At 40.6% G+C, this 18,883-nt stretch overlaps 1 protein-coding gene across 1 annotated transcript; it reads right to left on the bottom strand.

Moving 5' to 3' along the window:
* Positions 1 to 366: 366 nt before the first annotated feature.
* Positions 367 to 2,287, bottom strand: LOC125306770 (myoblast determination protein 1 homolog 1-like). Its single transcript, XM_048262298.1, has 3 exons — positions 1,600 to 2,287; positions 1,401 to 1,479; positions 367 to 1,281 (listed from the first exon to the last, which is right to left on the bottom strand). Exons 1-3 carry the CDS (start codon positions 2,110 to 2,112, stop codon positions 1,049 to 1,051), a joined length of 825 nt encoding a protein of 274 aa, XP_048118255.1. The 5' UTR covers positions 2,113 to 2,287; the 3' UTR covers positions 367 to 1,048.
* Between the last annotated feature and the right edge of the window lie 16,596 nt (positions 2,288 to 18,883).

Below are 18,883 nucleotides of genomic sequence, written 5' to 3'. Positions count from 1 at the left end.
AGAGCCAATCGAAAGGGTCTCTTGATAAGGTCTACAGTAGGCTACTGGGCTAATATGCAATCTTGTAAACTCCAGAATGTTTCCTAGTATTCAGGTGAAGTGAAGTAGGCCTAGGTTTTTATTATTTAATAGATAATCTTTAAAAAGATAATAGGAGAAACCGTCTATCAAAATGTGTGTGTTGTCTCGACAAATCTGTTAGACCAAGACCGATTATATGATCTGACAGGCCTACAATTTTATAGAACTCAGAGTGAAGTCCTAGCCGTCTGTAGCTATAGCAAATGCACAATTGGTCATGTCCACAATCATCTCCAGGTTCAATCAGCTTTTGAGAGTGATTAATGCATCAATAAAACGAAAATGTAAACTAATCTGTATAAATATTTATTTTGTAAAATGTTGACATACACTCATTTCTTATAAATATAAAGTTTAACATTTGGCACAACAATACAAGCGTTTTTCAACAGGCAACATTAAATAAGTAAAGATTTTGTTTGATTTTCAGCAGTGCTCTTATTTACAAAATCTACAAAAATGGTCCTCGTGTTCCATTCATTATCGTGAGAAATCTTTGTCAAACGGAGGAATCGAAAGATGACATTAATGTTGAAAAAATATTCATTGGTCATCAGCGGGGGTAGTCAGAAGTAAATTCCTCTCGTAGGTTTCAATTATTTCTCTCAACTGCAGGGTAGGCCTAACTGTCAAACATTTACTTCATCTAATCGATTTAGTGCCACCTAGTTTTTAGTCTTCCACAGGGTCGAACATTGACACAGTGCATTCATACACACACTGACAAAGACCTATCATTGCTGAAGACTAAACAGGAATAGTGTTCATTTAAGATATTGGACACAGACTTGCTAAAGGCCGACATGAAACTGAACGCAATCATTCATTTATCTCAACTCATCTCAAAGGCAAGTCTATAACGATAAGTATATAGGCAATTGTCAATAACAATTATGTGAAAAGGAATAAGTTCGTTCTGAAGAATGTAAAGTCAGTTCGTTCATTGGCTTCTCAAACGCTGATATCCTCACAGCACTTGATAAGTTGGGTTGGGGTCGTGCGAAGCAGGGATACAGCTGGTCGGTGACGGGACGGTCGCAACGGGCTCAGACAGCACAGATCCCTCCTGGGGGGAGCAGGGGCTACCCTCAGAGCCCTCCTGAACAGCCGGACACTGAGAGGTATCTGTGGTGATCCTCTCCACAATGCTCGATAGACAGTCCAGACTGGAAATAACTGAGTTTTTGTTGTTTCTGGAATCTGAAAGGAAACAGGTTATATGTTAAAACGATATTCACATTTGGTGACCACTGCCTTCAAGGTATCTCAGTTGTCTTTGCCCATTTAATCTCCATATGTCAGCTTGACTTCACTCTTACCATTTGGTGTTTCGTTGAAGTAAGCGCTGTCATAATTGTTCCTTCTCCTTGAAGTGCAAGCTGGCCCACTGAAGTCAGCCTAAACAGGAGAGAGTAAAATTGTCAGATAAACTGATGCAAGTATACTACAACCCGAGAGAAGACTTATCAAAGCGCACACTGCACACATTTATTTGTCAGAACGGTGTGAATAACATACCATGCCATCAGAGCAGTTGGACCTCGGACTGGATGCGTCAGAGTCGCCACTGTAGTCGAGCACTGGGTAGTAGCTTTCCTCCTGGCCTCCTCCTGCCCTCAGCAATGTCTGTAAGGATTCGATGTAGCTGATGGCATTTCTGAGAATCTCCACCTTTGGCAGCCTCTGGTTCGGGTTTGTGGACGTGCATCTCTTCAGCGTCTCAAACGCATCATTGACTTTCGACAGTCGCCTCCTCTCACGCATAGTTGCGGCTTTCCTGCGATCTGCGTTGGTTGTTTTCCTTTTGCAAGCTTTGCATGCCCACAATAGGCATCTTCCAGCCTGGTGGTGCCCACTTGGTGCGCGGATGTGTTCGTCTTCATTCTGCTGGTGTTCGTCTGGCTTCAGCAGACCAACGTGTACCAACCTGGGATCCAAATCCTCAAAGAACTGCATGTCACTGGTGTTGAAACATGGGTCATCGTAAAAGTCGTCTGCGGAGGTGATTGGGAAAGAGATATCCAACTCCATGGTCCTTATCTGTTTATTTCCAAAGAACTGAAAGGATTTCCGCTGATGTGTCTCTCACTGCCACTGGCGGCACAGAGAATATTTTATCCACACCAGTTGTATGTATTGACACCTATCAGGAATCAGAAGTGTGGGCGTGCATTAGCTGGGGAACCCTCAACTTTCGTACCGCTATGGAAGTTTGGCTCGGATTTATACTGACCAGTTGTTCCAGGGGGCGCGTCCAAACCACACGACAAGCCAATGGCTATGGCTGAGGGGCGTCTTTAACTTAATGACAGAAAGCTTAATGTGCGTAATGCAAATGGTGGTATCGAAATGTCTGTCATGTAATGGCAAAAGGGAATTTATCTTTAAGTTATGAATTGTGGAGATTGTTGTCCACGTTGTCTTCAAGTGACACTGGGTGATTATTTGGTATGGTTTGGACGGTTAATTGAAAATGGAAGCAATCAGAAAAATTAAAAACACTGAGAGAAGATGTTTAATTTACTATACAAATAAGTCGAATGGCCAAAAACGAATGTGTTATCATTATTAGGCCTATTATTATTATTATTATTATTATTATTATTATTATTATTATTATTATTTCACATCAAGTGGCTACGGGATGACTTAAATAAATAACTGAACTGAATAATAGCCTAACTTAATGTTCTGCTCTTTAAAAAGATGGTAAAATGTGGATTATATTAGTAACTGGTTGAGTATATAACCGTGTGTTAAAATTATAGTTGTACGGAGATAGTACATTTCTCCACAGCTAAAATGTCTGACTCATTCCTGCCTTTAGGTTATTGGATATATCAAGTCACTTCTTTACAGATACATTTCCAATGATATTTTCAAGGGCTTAAAGTTGGTCTTCATAAACACTCTCAAGAACAGTCTTATTGTAGTAAACGTCTAATAGATGTAGTTTGTTATATCGGTTAATTACAACAGGTGACGCTGTAGAGCCAAAGCGCAAGTGTAGGCCAGCTCACTGAGTCATGGGTAGATCAATTTGCGCACGGAGGACTACATGCTGCTCACTATTATGAGGTCATTAGTCATGGGTAATTGGAAGACATTATATGAAAGCTTATTTAAGGAAAATGAGAAGATGAAAACCAAAAATATAACGGGTTGCAGTAAACATACACAACCCAGATACTGGGTTACTCTCTGATAAATATGAAAAAGACATATCGTAATGATTGAATAATAATAATTATAGTATTGTTTGATTATATTCTTCTTTTTCTTCTTCTTTGTCTTCTTCTTCTTCTTCTTCTTCTTCTTCTTCTTGTTATTATTATTAATAATAATATTTGGCTGGAATGGTTCATCATATTTTATTCGTGTTCCCTGAAATAGATTATTATTTTTGTATTTTTTTATGAAATGGCTGGTGAAAACTCTCCAAACTTAACCAATTAAAGCCCTAAAGAGAAATTCATATTTTTTAAAACAAAAATTCCCGACACAGTGAAGCATCAGGTATCATACATGACGTATTTCATAGTTGTCTCTCTGAAACTCAATGTAGAAAACATTGCATCCGTGCATCTGATCTCCGCGGTTGTCCAGATTTAAGATGTAATGTACACCGTGCCCAGAGTTAAATCCTCAGGCCGACTAAGCCTGGGCTTTACATGCATCTCTTCCTCCCTCTCAACTCGCAGTCTGAACGTGAGCTTTCATGTTTGTATTTCAGGGTGGGGGGAGGCGGCTGCTGATATGATGAACTCCTCTGCTGACTTTTGGCATTCAGATATGGCACTGCATGGCTTCTCGGGAAAATAAGAAAACTAAACAATACATTTGAACACCTAAAACAATTGGTTTAGACATAGCTCAATATGCAGATCCATTGATAAGGCATGACATACCCAGAAAATGCATTTATTTATTTCAAAGATATATAAAATAAGATAACTATCATATAATATAATAATAGACCTACATTAGATATATAATTATAATATGATAAATATATACAATAATATATATTTACAATTATATATACAATAAAAAATATAATTTGGAGAGACAATTGTTATTCCTTATACTGTAACATTTGCATTTCATTTTTATAAATGCAATGCATCTACAAACCATGCAAGATGTAGGACTTGGGTAGAGTCTGTGTGCTGTAAATGAATAATAACACCAAAATCATGAACACAAACGCCTTATAAATTATAAATCCTTTCTTTCACTCACCACTCAGATCACTCATCTGGTTATTCAGTTAAGACAGAAATAGTGAGATGTGAGTGAAGTGCTTTGTATTTATCAATTAGGCCTAAACACACAACGTTATTATGTGACAGTCATGAACTTTCCATTTAAATTATTGACATATTTTGACAGGTTTCATTTATTTGTTCATGTTAATATTAATACTAATACTGTATAATATTAATACTAATACTGTATAATGCACGAATGTAAAAAAACCCAGAAAAACAGAAAGGCAGGAGGAGAGGAGAAAGGGAAAGGGGAGGGGAGGGGAGGGGTTGGAGCAATCAGCAACAGCCCTGGAGCTTCTCTTCACACCTGCTGTGCTGCGTAACCAGCGCGGGCTGCTCCCCCCGACTCGCTGAACACAGGCATTGTGACCGGCCACAGATTGCGTTACAGCCATCCTACAGCTGGGCTTTCTCCACACTCTGCGCCGCATACTGGGGGATTGTGGCCACGGGCACGAGATGGCCAACGGGTCTTGTGCCACTGCAGCTCGAGGATTAGGGCCAAATCCCTGCTGGCGTACGGACACCCTGCAGACGGAGTCATGACCCGCTCCAAAACAGAGGAAGAGTTCTGTGTCATGCAGCCTGCTTCTGATGCATCTTAGACATTGCTTATACAACAGCATACACATAAATACATTTTGAAAAATATATATGATTTTCAATAAATAGTGTTTATTTTTTAAATGCATTTATTATTATGGTTATGAATCCAACTAATAATCACAACAAAGTATTTTAGTTTTTAAACATTGAGCCAATATAATATATATATATATATATATATATATATATATATATATATATATATATATATATGAATTATATATATATATATATATATATATATATATATATATATATATATATATATATATATATAATGGCCTGTTGCTAAGCATACTATGATGTCACTCTATGTATTATATGGTGTATATCAGTGAAAGGATTGCATGGGTGCAGATGGACCTTTGAAACACATTTTAGGTTTTGCAAGTGCAAAACAATCCTCCCTCTCTGCTGAGATGGTCTTGTGTCATGTTGTGAGCATCTGAAGGCGATTATCATCTTTCTGGAGGGTGTAGGCCTACACTCTGCAGCTGCCTTTGAATGAAGTGTCAGCATGCTCACGCCTGGGCCACAGATACGTTTGCAGGTCTCTCCAACACTTACTCAGCTGAGGATGAGCCACGTTCTTAAAAATGACAAGGGAACATGCTGGAACATCCATGACCGTCGGAGTATCACATGCACTGATTCTCATAATGGCAAGTGGCTGAAGGCTTTTCTCGAAAGTGATCAACAGTGCTTCCTTTTAGGTAAACATAAATGGTCATTAGTAGCTGTGAACAGTTACTAATGACTAGTTTGTACACTATTATGACGGTTGTTGTCCACTATCATATGGTGCACTAAGAGGCAGGAAAGGGTCATTTTAAATTAAGAAAATAATAAGGAATAATGTCTGTAGTAAAATTAGGCTACTGAGACAAGAATTTTCCCTTGGATAGAACTCAGTCAGAGAGTGTCTATAAGAGCCCTCTGCCACCCTCCCAAACCTCCATTTTACAAGTCTCGCAACACAAACATGAAAACACTGAGGCCTCATGGTAGGCCACCCATGAGCCAGAAGTAGCACGCATCACACAGCCGCTGTTTATATTTTGTCTACAAATATTTGCTCTTTGCCTCTCCATGTGTAGTGAGACAAGAGAAGGACAAATCAAACAAACAAAAAATAACAAATCACAGAAACTAAAAATCAGAAAAAGAAAATTCAAAAAGTAACCCCCTACTTTGATATGTTTTCTGCTCATGCTGCTTCTGTTGAAGTTGGAGGAGAGATAGAAAACAAGTAAAAAAATAGCCCGTTATGTTTTGAAGCAGATCCGGATTGAGGGCTGGATCCAGGATTTTATTTTCACTTTCCCTAACATTGTTGTGACATATTAGCTTTGGTGGAGGTCTGCAACTCTGCATTTTCTGAGTCCTTCCAGCTCACCAATCTAGTCTAGAAGCTACTGAGAAGAGTAAGAGAGAACATGCTTATCTGTCCTGGGATTGTATGGAGTAAGGATTGAAGATAGTTTGGCCTGAATTGGTTTACATGGCGTTTTATAGTCAGAAGTTCAAACTCAAACTCTGTTTAAACTCTATTTGGAGACTTCAATTAGTATAATTCTGTTTGTTTTCCAGTGTGATACGGGTGAGTCTAAGGTCTGCTTTTTAGCGACGGTCAAATTGTTTGCTTCTCCTGTGTGGTCTCCATCCTCCCACCCCATCTCCACACTGCAAGCTCATGTGGGTGGTGAATGGGCCCAAATGGAATAATGGTACAGGCCAGGGCAACATTCATCACTTACAGCTCTTTAATTGGTTAATAAGGGACCTCCAGAGCTGGGACATTTGTGTTGAGTTTGATCAGTTCAGCTGTGAGTTAAGCCTGCGTTGTTGGTTATCCATCCTTCTCCGTTTTCAGTTCTGTTGTTGGTCTTTTAGCACTAACCCATTAACTGCTTCTGCTTTCAGTGTTCACAATTAGCTTTAGTGAGAGATTTACATGCAAACAACTGGAGATCACTCTCAGCCAAACAATGGGACATATTTTTGTTTTAATCTCATTCATGTGTACATTATATTGATACATGGAGGACTGAATTTATAAATTGGATTCCAGACATTATATTATATTCTGTTTTTATAAGTTTTTTAAGTCCTACATTGGACAACACAATCATTGTGTGATGATTAGATAAGTATGTAGAGGTTTTCCATCATTTGTTGACAAAAACAAGCAATACTAATTTTCAAAAGCCCAGTAAACTTCAGTGCGTTTCCCATGAAGCGAGTCTAGATCCCAGGGACACTGCATGTCGGCTCCACAGGGGTCCTTGTTTGTTGTCTGAGTGGTGGGCATCCCAACCCCTAAGCATAACAAATTCCCCCCACAGGACTGTGCAGACCGTCCCTGGCCTGGGACAGTGCCGCAGCAGGTGTGAACGCGATGCTGGGGCCACTGCGGCTGTGCCAAATTTAGCTCAGGTGCCTAATGGTGGGGCTTTGGCAGGTACTTACCACGTCTCAATCCTGGGTGGTATAGCCTCCGCTCCTCACCCACAGGGTGGTCTAGTTTGCAACATTTTTGGCATGTGCAAATGGTTTAAATAATCAGGGATCATTGTTTTGGATGGTGACACTCTGAAGGAATGCCATTTGAAGCTCCGAGTTGGAGCAACACTCACGGGTGAGAATGCCACCACAAAGACAATAACAATGCTTACTGTCTCTTTTAAGGAGCTGACAGGGGAGATGCTGGGGGATGCTCTGGGATGGGGATGGGGAGTAGCATGGAATACTCTTCACATTCAATCTATTAGCCACACAGTGAGTTGTGCACCTAGTCGTTTATTTATTAACTTGTGAACCCCAGCATTGGAGCTTAATGCTCAGGCAGTCGTTTGGGTACAAAACAACTGTTGAGGATGATGATTTGTTTCATACATCAAACATTATTGGATGCTATGTGTGGAGTTAAGATTAAGTCAAGTCAAGTCACATTTATTTATATAGCACACTTAAACGCAATGTAATAGATTAGTAGGGAAGGTTTATATGGCGTACATCATTACTGAAAAATAGTTGTGTGAGGGAGCAGGATCTTGTGCATCACAAGATGTAATGTGACTCTCAGTGCTGGTGAGTGTGTAACAGTGGATGTGAAGGTCACTCTGAAGGAGCTGTCCTCCGCCTTTTCATCTTCATACTGATTGGACTCGCTGGTCCGTGCCTGTTGAGTGCAGACCACACCATGCCAGTCCCCAGGGCTACAGCCATAATGGGCTGGATAATTAGAGCATACCTTTCACTTTCTCTGCATTAGAGAATCACAACGCTATTTCAGTTTTTACTGGGTAAAAAAATAGAGATCTTACAAGTAGCACTACTGTATGTGCCCAATTCATGCGTCATCATCTATTTTGATAATCTGACCACTCATACGTTAATGTTGCATCAAAGACATGCCACTAGATGCTTCACGGCTAAATAAAGTTCAATGATGCCCACTTTCAAAATGCTGACACGATCATCCATGTGTTGCTTTGCGTGTAAGCCACATGTCAGAGTATGTGCACTGTTTCCTGGTGTTGTATTTAAGACACACATGCTGGTCTTAGCTGGGAATTACGGCACCCTGAGCAAATGATCCGCTGGCACACAGTGATGTAAAACATTAAAAATTGTTTTAAGTATGTGAGGCGCCATCCAGCCTGCATGGTGCTTACTGCGGGCAGCCCTCCAGGCCCTTTATGGGCAGCGTGCTCATAAAAACAGAGCATGTCCACTCCGGGGGAACAAAGCGCCAGCGGGACGATCAGTCTCCTCTGGTGAAAGACATGGAGAGGCTGGGACAGGCCGGCCATCTGGTGGTCCTCAGCTCGCAGTGACCTGCTGAAGACCAACCACTCACACTGGCCCCCCAAAACAACCAGGTCTCCATCAGCTCATTACAGAGACAGACATCCATAGGCATATGATTAATGCACATGGCAGGTATGCAGTATTTGACCTAATATTTCTTAATGCACATGTCTGTCATAAGGTTATGTGCAGCCTGAGTAAATATTGACACCATCTTACAATTTGGTTTTCTGGAGAGATTTGGTGAATGCAGTGAGAACAGTATCATTGTATTATTTGATGATGAAATTTAGCCTACTGTAGGATCCATCCTCATTTGATGAATTGATTATAGTAATGAATGTGATGTCTGCTTTACATTGGTTGATTACTTAAGAAAACCCTTCCATTAATTGAATAACTTGACTAAGAGCTTCAGTAATTATAAGGTAAACAACTAAGAATTTGTATCACATTAAAATACTTTTTTATAGTTCTAATTCTAATCTAATGGGCAGCCATGGCCTACTGGTTAGCACTTCGGCCCTGTAACCGGAGGGTTGCCGGTTCAAACCCCGACCAGTAGGCACGGCTGAAGTGCCCTTGTGCAAGGCACCTAACCCCTCACTGCTCCCCGAGCGCCGCTGTTGATGCAGGCAGCTCACTGCGCCGGGATTAGTGTGTGCTTCACCTTACTGTGTGTGCGGTGTGTGTGTTTCACTAATTCACGGATTGGGATAAATGCAGAGACCAAATTTCCCTCATGGGATCATAAGAGTATATATACTTATACTAATTCTTTCATAAGCAAATTTCCATTACTACCGCATGTGCTATGTGACAGCACAAGTGACTTCACATTCTGATTCTATTTAGCAACCCTTCTCCTCAAATAGGACATTTCTTATTGGCTAAAATGCTCCTCAGAACTCAAACCCATTTGTTCCTGACTTTCACACTCCTGACCAATCCTCAGTAATTATGTCACCTCGTAGTGGCTTGGAGGTGTTTTCTGACTTCCTGAATGAAGCAGTTCTACACCTTGTTGGAGATAATTGAGGTGTTACAGCACTACCCTCACCTAAAGATACCACCAGCTCCATAAATGTTCCTTTACTCATGGAAGTCAGAGATGGCTATTGTCATCAAATCACACCAGTAAAAACGTTCGCATAGAATGGAAACATTGCAAATATTCTAAAGATTTTTTTTTTTGCCATAGTAATAGATTTATGCATAATACAGTATATGTTCTGCCACAAAGTACTACTTTAACCTTGACACTAAATTCCATTAATGTCCATAGGCTTCACTTTATTCTGACACAATAATAGGACAACTTTAAAAAAAAAAAAGGAAAAATACCCACAGCGAGAAATATAAACTGCAGACATGGATTAAGCCTGGTCTCATTTTGGATGCAGCACGTCCATGGGCCTAGTACAGGGATCAGATTTAATGTTGTTGTGTAGGAGCGTCCCCGGCCTGGGCCTCCAGAGCCAGGCCAATCTGCTGAGGCTCCAGCTCCGGTGGAACCTGAGAGACTGTGAATAATCGCCCGCAGAGCTCAGGTACATTTTTCCGGGGTGGTGGACGCCACCGAGCGAGGACGCCATGCCTCCCTCCCTCCATCCTGGCACCTAGCGGGTCTTAAACACCTCCGGTACAGAGCCTATAGCATACAGACTTCTTACACAGGGCCCAGCTGGCTACCTAGCACAAACACACACACACACACACACACACACACACACACACACACACACACACACACACACACACACATTTTAATACCTTTATTTGTGTTCACACACACACAGAGACACACATGCATGCACACACACACACGCACACACACACACAGAGACATACATGCACACACACACACACACACACACATTTTAATACCTTTATTTGTGTTCACACACACACATAGACACATATGCATGCACACAGAGACACGCATGCACACACACACACACAGACACACATGCACGCACACACACACACACACACACACACACACACACACACACACAAACACACCCTTGCCCCCTTTACCTACCATCAAAAACAGTCTGAGAGCAGTGGTGAGAGGAAGGAGACAGTTGTGAAATACATTTCACTTCAGAGCATCCAGTAAGAGCTTTCTCAGGTCTCAAGTTCAACACTGGCTGCTTTCCCACCGGCCCAGACCCGGGTAGCAGAGTGGGGTGAAGCTCACCAGCATGGATCTCTTTACCTTGCCTCGCTGTTCCAGCCGTTTTAGACATTCATAAAAAGTCCTAATCTGAAGCTTATTTCCATTTTCGCACGAGCGTGATAATTTGGATGTTCTGTCTACAGTTTCACTCTGCTGAGGGACTTTTCACATTAGGGTTTTATGGAGTCTCTCAATATGGAGAATATAGAATTTCTGACATCTTCCTTGTATATTTTATTAGCTCTTTCATGGATTAGATTTGCAGTCTGTATCATAATCACTTTTTCATACATCTTAAACATATTTTTTCATCAGCATAAATTTCAGACATTTTGGTAGCCTTGGCATAATTAAGTTTAATGCTGCATGTAAACATACTGAGAGTAAGCGTTTGGTATTTTTATGATCTTCAGCATTCAATATGTGGTGTTCTGTCATCTTTGGGATGCATATAAAACAGACAAATGTTTTGTGTTGAATATGTTTTCCCCTTCCAATGAGAACGCTCATTGGCAATTCATGATTTCAAAACAGCATGATGAAAATATTTACTCTCAGATGTCATAATTGTCATCCTGGCAAATCAATTTGGCCATCATTGCCAGCTAGATGGATCTGAGAAACTCGGTCAGTAGCCCTTTACATCCTCACTGTCTTGATCTGGGCTCATCTGTAGCAGACGTCCTGCTGAGCGCACCGTAATGCCTTGTTTTGATTCCCACACGTACAAAAACAAACAAACAAACAAGAGCTGCAGGAGACCCCCCCCAGTCCCCCATCACCAGCCACTCAGATGACTTAACCATCACGTCCATGGCCTGGGCTTTGCTATAGGGCTTTGCCATTACAACATGTGGCCACGCAGAGCCAAGTTGTGCCGAGCTGACTCACATCTCTATTACTGCATTACTGTAACTGTGCTGCCCCGTGCTCGTTTTGACCCTTTCCTGACCAGGTCCAAATACCAGGCTGGGGCAGGGCAGGGGAAACTCAGGGCCTCGGAAATGGACAGGAAGACCGTGGCGGGCATGTCGGGACATGCTGTTCCCGCTGCAGGGCTAAACGGGTCCCTCTATGTCCCCAGCGGCCTGGCTCCCAGCAGGGGAGGCTGGATGTGGATTCCAGATGGAGCACTGGCTCCCTGGGACCAGGACCAGGCCCCTGCTGAGACACACACAGGTTTAATGACCCCTAGTTAGTTAGGGACACAGTAGCAGTCCAGCCCCACTGCTGGCCAAACCTGCCTGCTATCAGACAGTATCAGGGACCTAATCACTATCTGTCTATCAAGTCGACACAGTGATTCAAAGTTTTATTTTAGCAGTCCTTTGCTGTTATGTCCTGAATACTGAATTACTGTAATTGGATAGCACAGTATATTTCCTACGCAGAGACAGTAGGGTAGATGGCAGGGGTTACAATTAGGATTAGGATTTATGTTTAGGGTTGAGATCAAAAAAAGAATGCAGTGATGCATGGTGGGTGTGATGAATTTTTATTTATTTACTATAATGCAACAAGTAAGAATAATAGAAATAATACCAACATTTCCGCTGTTCATGAAACCTACAGTATTATTGAGCTCACAGAAATTTACAGTAACTCTTGATTTCAGATTTATCTGAATTTCATTTGAATATTCATTTTATGCAGATTACATTTTAAAAACAATTTGCATAATACCATTGAAGATCAACACAACTTGTTTTCAGTGTAGATAGTCTCACGTCTAATTACAGTTTTTCTCAGTCGCTTTGGTGCTTTTCTCACATCACTATTAACATTTGCACAGCAATAACCTGCAAAAGCACGTCACTTGCTCAAAATAGATAGTCCATGCCTCAAAAACAGGTATCTATGTCAATGAAACTGCCAGTGTCACCAAAATGAGAAGTCTTGACACCATCGTTTATGAACAAGATAGTCAAATGGCTTTGTCATTTTTTCATTACGACAGTTTATGCTCTCAGTGTTTTCCCATGCAAATAAAGGTCAGAACTCGGTGACACTACCTGAAAATGCTCAAGACAGCACTATACAGTACTTGCAGCCATTTGAAAACTAAAGTTACAAATTGCTGTAGTTAGGGGAGTAAGTGAGTACAAGACATTGAATATGTATGTTTCACAGTTTTACTGTATATGCTCTTTGCAATTACAGCATTGTGACAGAATTTGATAAATAAAATTGATAAAACCAATTTTGTATGTAATGACTCAAGCAATGAAATGAAGACTATTAGTTTTATTGGGAACGACTATTCAGCATTCATAAGTATAGTTCATTTTGACTGACATGACAAAGCAACTGATACATGTTCAAAAGCATTTGCAATTTATTCAGAGGAAGGAGAAATTGCTACTATGATGTGCACAAATGACTAAATGTTGTGGAGGTTGAACTAATTACACATTAGGCTACTGTGAAATGTAAAATATTTTCTTATCGCAGCATGTTCTGTGATTTATTTGGACACTTCTAGGAGTGGGTTGAAGACAGCACCGCCAATAAGGGTTCAGGGAGTGAAATCAGATAAGTGATGAGAAGAGAAGTGGTGAGTAAGTCACACAGAAAGGAGGATTGGTTTATTTACTGCCACAACCCTCACGCTTAAACATTTCCCACACTTCTTCAATTACATCATTTGCTTTACTTTTGTAATCAGCCTTCCAGTATCTTTTAGTTGATTTCCTGGGATTACTTGAAACCTGACTTACAACATACATTTTCTGTGTGTTCATTGGTCTAAATGTTACTTTTCCACTTGAGGCTAATAGAAAAACAGATCTGCAACAAGTATGCAAGGCCTTTTTCAAATGATACAACCTCTCGGTAAAAATATTGTTACAGTTACATGCTGTGTAGCCTCCATGTTAAATCATGGGATTCCAGCCTGTCTGAAATTCCCTTTCCCAAACATGGACATGTCCTTTGACCTTTTCCTGCCATGCATCGTATCATATTGTTAATCATACAGTATTTATTTTGATCTCACAGTGTCAAGAGAATGATCACCAACGGAGATCACATTCAGTGTTCTTACAGCAGTTTTTGAATTTAGAGTTTAGAGTTAGAGTTTTTTGATAAATAGATAGATAGATAGATAGATAGATAGATAGATAGAAGGGCAGTTCAATTAAACTAAAAAAGTAAAATTCAAGTTCGGTCAACTTTCACACCTGAATGACATACAGTACATACATGCAGTACATGCTAAGTGACATACAGTATATGCAGTTCATGCTAAGTGACACAGTACATGCAGTACATGCTAAGTGACATACAGTACATACATGCAGTACATGCTAAGTTGTGATTGGAAATGGTTGTGACCTTAATTTAAAAGCTCATTGAACTGTGTGATGATGAGCTTGTGTCACTCAGCCTGATTTATGAATCAGATCCTACTGGACACTCACTCAACCCCTGTGCTTCCAGTAGAGCTATACTTAGCTGGCATGTGGGCGATGCACCGCTCTGCTGGTAATGCACACTCAGAGCTGAGATTTTCATAGTGGGCTTACTGGATTACTGTTACCCGGAGTTATTTTCTGCTGGTCCAAAGTCATGCCCTGTGCATTCTTGCCCACTCTGATGGCCCCTTTTCTGTTGCTCTGTTCGACCCCATCTCTCCTGTGACTGTGCTGATTGCCCCCACCATGGCCCTGATGTCTCTGCATTAACTGATGGCTGGTTTTATGGGTTTCTTCTATTACAGGGTTATGGTCAAGAAGTGTGAGATGCGTAGGAAGCAGATTTTTGGCCTCTGTTTACTTGGGCTGTTATGTGTGTATTCGGCTTCTACTAAAAAAGAATGACAATTTCTAACACAATAATTGTAAAGTAACTGGTAAACAGTCCATTCAGTAGGCCTACAACACTTAGCCTATAGCTCTCCCACTCCTCCATAACATTTGTATAAGCTGTGGTTAGCACACTGGACAAAGAGGAGGGTCATTTCATGGGAGTGAGATTTAGGCAATAGTTAAGTAACACCCTTATTGGATGACAAAGCCTTTATTGCAACACATCCATTAAACAGTTCCTCCTCAACGTTTACTGTTTTGGCACTGGTAAATCTGATGTTGGTTGTCAAACATCCGTCCTAAAAACAGCATGTTTTTTAAAGGAAGTGGCAGCTCAAAATATTTGTTAAAGGAGCGAGAGTGAATACTACAATTACAAATAAATCTGTGTGTGTGTGTCCCTTTGAGGAAACCATGGACAGTTATACTTACAGTGTATGTGATGATATGCAATGTCATCATTAAATGTTTACTTTGGTTGTTGAGAGGTTTATTTACTGTAGATCACAGTTCCATCATTCTACACGTATTCAGAACAGTGTAATGAGCCATTAGCCACTCTTAGTTTATGCTGTGAGATTTCGTGCGCAGGGATATTAAGTTACTTTGTTTAGCTATTGAATCATTAGGGCCATAACATCAGTCCAGATGTGTGCAAGAGTAGGCCTACAGTCTGAAATTCTTCCATTGTTGTTCTATTGCCACATAGAACATTTACTGTACATTTTCATAGGGCATTTTTTATGATTCATTCACTCCATCAAATAGCATGTAGGATTAAGATTACATGGTATTTATACATTTCATTGAGTTCAGGGAGTTTGTGAATGGCATTACAGAGAGTGTGCACCAAACACACAAAACAGCCTCTGTCCATAATGACTAAATAAGGCTTCTATCCAAAAGGCTTGATCTTTCATTTCCTATACGCAACTGCGTCCCACCCCCTATCAGTGTCAAAACAATTACACTTAAAAGCAGTGAGAAGATAATGTGTTCCCAATACCACTCACACGCTAATTAGTTTTACGCCTCAATGACTATCTGCTAACTTTATTAGAAACTTTATGTGTTTTTAGCTTACAATATAATGTCTCCATGCTTTACTACAGTAATTTCCTGTGTATTAGCCACATTGTGTATAAGCCACAAGATAGTGTTTTATGCTAGTTGAAAGAAACAAAACCATATTAATACCATATTAACTGCCCCCCTATACTAACCTCATAGCGGAAGAAATGTTTCAAAATCAATGTATAAGCCGGGGCTAATAGTTATGGTAGTCTTTTTGATACATTTTCCATCTTCTCAACAGTTTTGGTGTAAAATCTGAATTAGAGTTGGTCATGTGTATTGTCCATGCTAATGAATCCCAGGGGTCTTGTAAATAGATTAATAGGTAGCCCTGTCCACACTTGAGAACATTTAAGTCCCCCTACTGGCAAGGCCAAAGGTTAAGTCAATGATAACGGTTAAAACAAAGAGTCCTACTCTTGTGCCTGTGCCTCAATGTAAAAGAGGGTCACTGGTGACTTCCTGAAAGGAGGGTCCGGGGGACAAATGTCATAGACTCTCTCACTGATGTCAGATGGCCAATCACTTATCCACCACAATCAAGCCCCTCTCTCTAGGCCGGTCCTACAGGCCCTGTGAGCCGTTCACATACGTATCTGGCCTTGTCGTTGTCACCACAGACGCCAATCCATTCGTATGATTCTGACATCAGGATGTTTTCCCAAACCGCCCCCCGGATATAAATTACCCATCCGAGTACCCAGAATGCACTGCTGTCCCCATCTTTGAAAGTGGCTCTCGACAACGGCCCAGCCGATTGAAGTCCCTGTGGTGCTGACAGCTTTTACGAACATGGCGACCTGCACAGGAAGCCAGCGCGTCGTAAACGAGTCCAAAACACAAACTGACATCAGCAAGAGCATTTCAACATGTGAGCAAGAAGCGTCACGGCCCATTCCCACACTGCACTACCATACTACTTCTAAGAACTCATATTTACACTACAGCTTCTCACCATGGATCATATCAGCGTTACTGTCCCAAGTGATTAATCATGGAGTGGTTTTGATGTTAGTCCCTAAGCACGTAAGTATCTCAGGCTATGCTCTGTCCAACGGCTCGGTGGTGTGCATGGACAGGTGGATGGGAGATTTATGGGGCTGTGTTTGTGTTCAGCACCCCCACGGCCAGCTGCTGCGTTCCCATGAGAACAGGGGGCAGGACTGTGGGCCGCGGCCACTCAGGCCCTAAAGCCACCCGAGCTCTCCAGACAGAGCAGGTGACCCTGAACTTACGGAGGCCAGAGAACAGTATAAACATTTACATCAAAAAATGAACCAAGACAATACTATGTCTCCTATAGAGCCCATATAGAGCCCATATAGAACACATATACAGTAGAGCACATATTTACAGCACATATAAACATTTACATCAAAAAATGAACCAAGACAATACTATGTCTCCTCTAGAGCCCATACAGAATAGAGCACATATTTAGAATGTACACACATGTAGAAAATTGCTCAGTCCAAAATTAGTTTGACATTAGTGGATATAAGTGAATGCTGTAGAAACAGATCCAGCCCAATATGCTCTTTGTGACATACCAAAAAGAGCAAGGTGCAAAAGCAGCAATTTGGGATGTTTTTCAATCTCATCGGTTCAAAGCAATCTTTTGTGAATGTGAAGATATTCTAGGTGAATCAATGGCAGTGTTAGTTATAACCGAGGCAGCAAGTACTATTTTAACGGTGGAAGGGGCTACTATTATTGTGCCAATGATGGAAAATATACCACTTCAATGAGAGCCTTAAAGCAGCAGTTAGGAGTTTTGGTCAAAAGTAACAATTCAACATCGACCTCTCAAAGGTTTGCAAAATCCTTACAAAACACCAACAAAAGCACAGTGGGTACAGATAAAAGTTTTGCTATCATGGCAAGTCCCGTCTTTTGGTGATATACAGTGCCCTCCACATTTATTGGAACCCCTGGTAGATGAGTAAAAAATCAACTTTTGATTTTTCATGTTAGTTTCACAATGAAAACAATAAGGAAAAAAATAATTATAAAGAATTAAATATAAACAAAATAATACATAAAAAACAAACAAATTAATAAATGAAGTTGTATCAGCCTCAACTGTAAAACACTTAGGGTCAACACCTAAGTATAAGTATATATACTCTTTTTATCCCGTGAGGGAAATTTGTTCTCTGCATTTATCCCAATCTGTGAATTAGTGAAACACACTGCACACAGTGAACAGAAGCACACACTAATCCCGGCGCAGTGAGCTGCCTGCAACAACATCGGCACTCGGGGAGCCTACTGGTCAGGGTTCGAACCTGCAACCCTCTGGTTACAAGTCCGAAGCGCTAACCAGTAGGCCACGGCTGCCCCACCTGTTGTTTTAAATGTGCAATAGAACTTGCCATATAAACAAAATGTAACTGAAACTTCTTTAAGGTAATTAAAGTGTGCATGACCTTTCAAGCAGTAATCCATGATTTTCCATTGTGAAACTAAGATAAAACACCAAAAGATTATTTTCATTGTGAAACTAAGATAAACCACCAACCGATGATTTTCATTGTGAAACTACTGTAAGATAACAAAAGATGATTTTCATTGTGAAACTAAGATAAAACACCAATAGATGATTTTTTTTATACCTTTTTACTCATGTTTACCTTGGGTGGAAATAAATGTGGAAGGCGGTGTAGTTGCACTGTAAAAATCCTTTTTAACATTTCAGTGGGGTGGCAAGACCCAGACCCCAGAACTGCAGAGTGTATAATCTTGTCGAAAAGACACGTGCGTTTATCTGTCCTTCATGTGGCCATATACTGCGGATATTCATTTGAAGATGAAAGTTGCTAGTAAAAGGGGCAAATTGTTTTTGTTATTGTGGCATATTATCTCTTTAAGTTGTGTATATGAATACTCCCTGAGTGAGAAACAGAAACAGGATGTCAAACTCTAGCCACCTCAAAAGCATTGTTTATCTTGTGTTTTATCTCACTGGTCTTAAAGTAGAAGAATAAGTATGTATTTACAGAGGTTTTCTGAGCCCAAAACATTCTCTCACTGTTTCAGTATTGGTGTCA

Source organism: Alosa alosa, chromosome 14, assembly GCF_017589495.1.
Source record: "Alosa alosa isolate M-15738 ecotype Scorff River chromosome 14, AALO_Geno_1.1, whole genome shotgun sequence".
Taxonomy (NCBI): Eukaryota; Metazoa; Chordata; class Actinopteri; order Clupeiformes; family Clupeidae; genus Alosa; species Alosa alosa.
Note: the sequence above shows the minus strand (reverse complement) of the source record. Positions and strands in the feature narration are given on the sequence as shown.

What these genes read in the sequence shown, in the direction of transcription:
- LOC125306770 (XM_048262298.1), bottom strand. Translation starts at nt 2,112, where the DNA reads ATGGAGTTGGATATCTCTTTCCCAATCACCTCCGCAGACGACTTTTAC. An exon ending in CCAACTGCTCTGATGGCATG is followed by an intron (nt 1,480 to 1,599) that starts GTATGTTATTCA and finishes TCTCCTGTTTAG; the next exon opens with GCTGACTTCAGTGGGCCAGC. An exon ending in CTTCAACGAAACACCAAATG is followed by an intron (nt 1,282 to 1,400) that starts GTAAGAGTGAAG and finishes GTTTCCTTTCAG; the next exon opens with ATTCCAGAAACAACAAAAAC.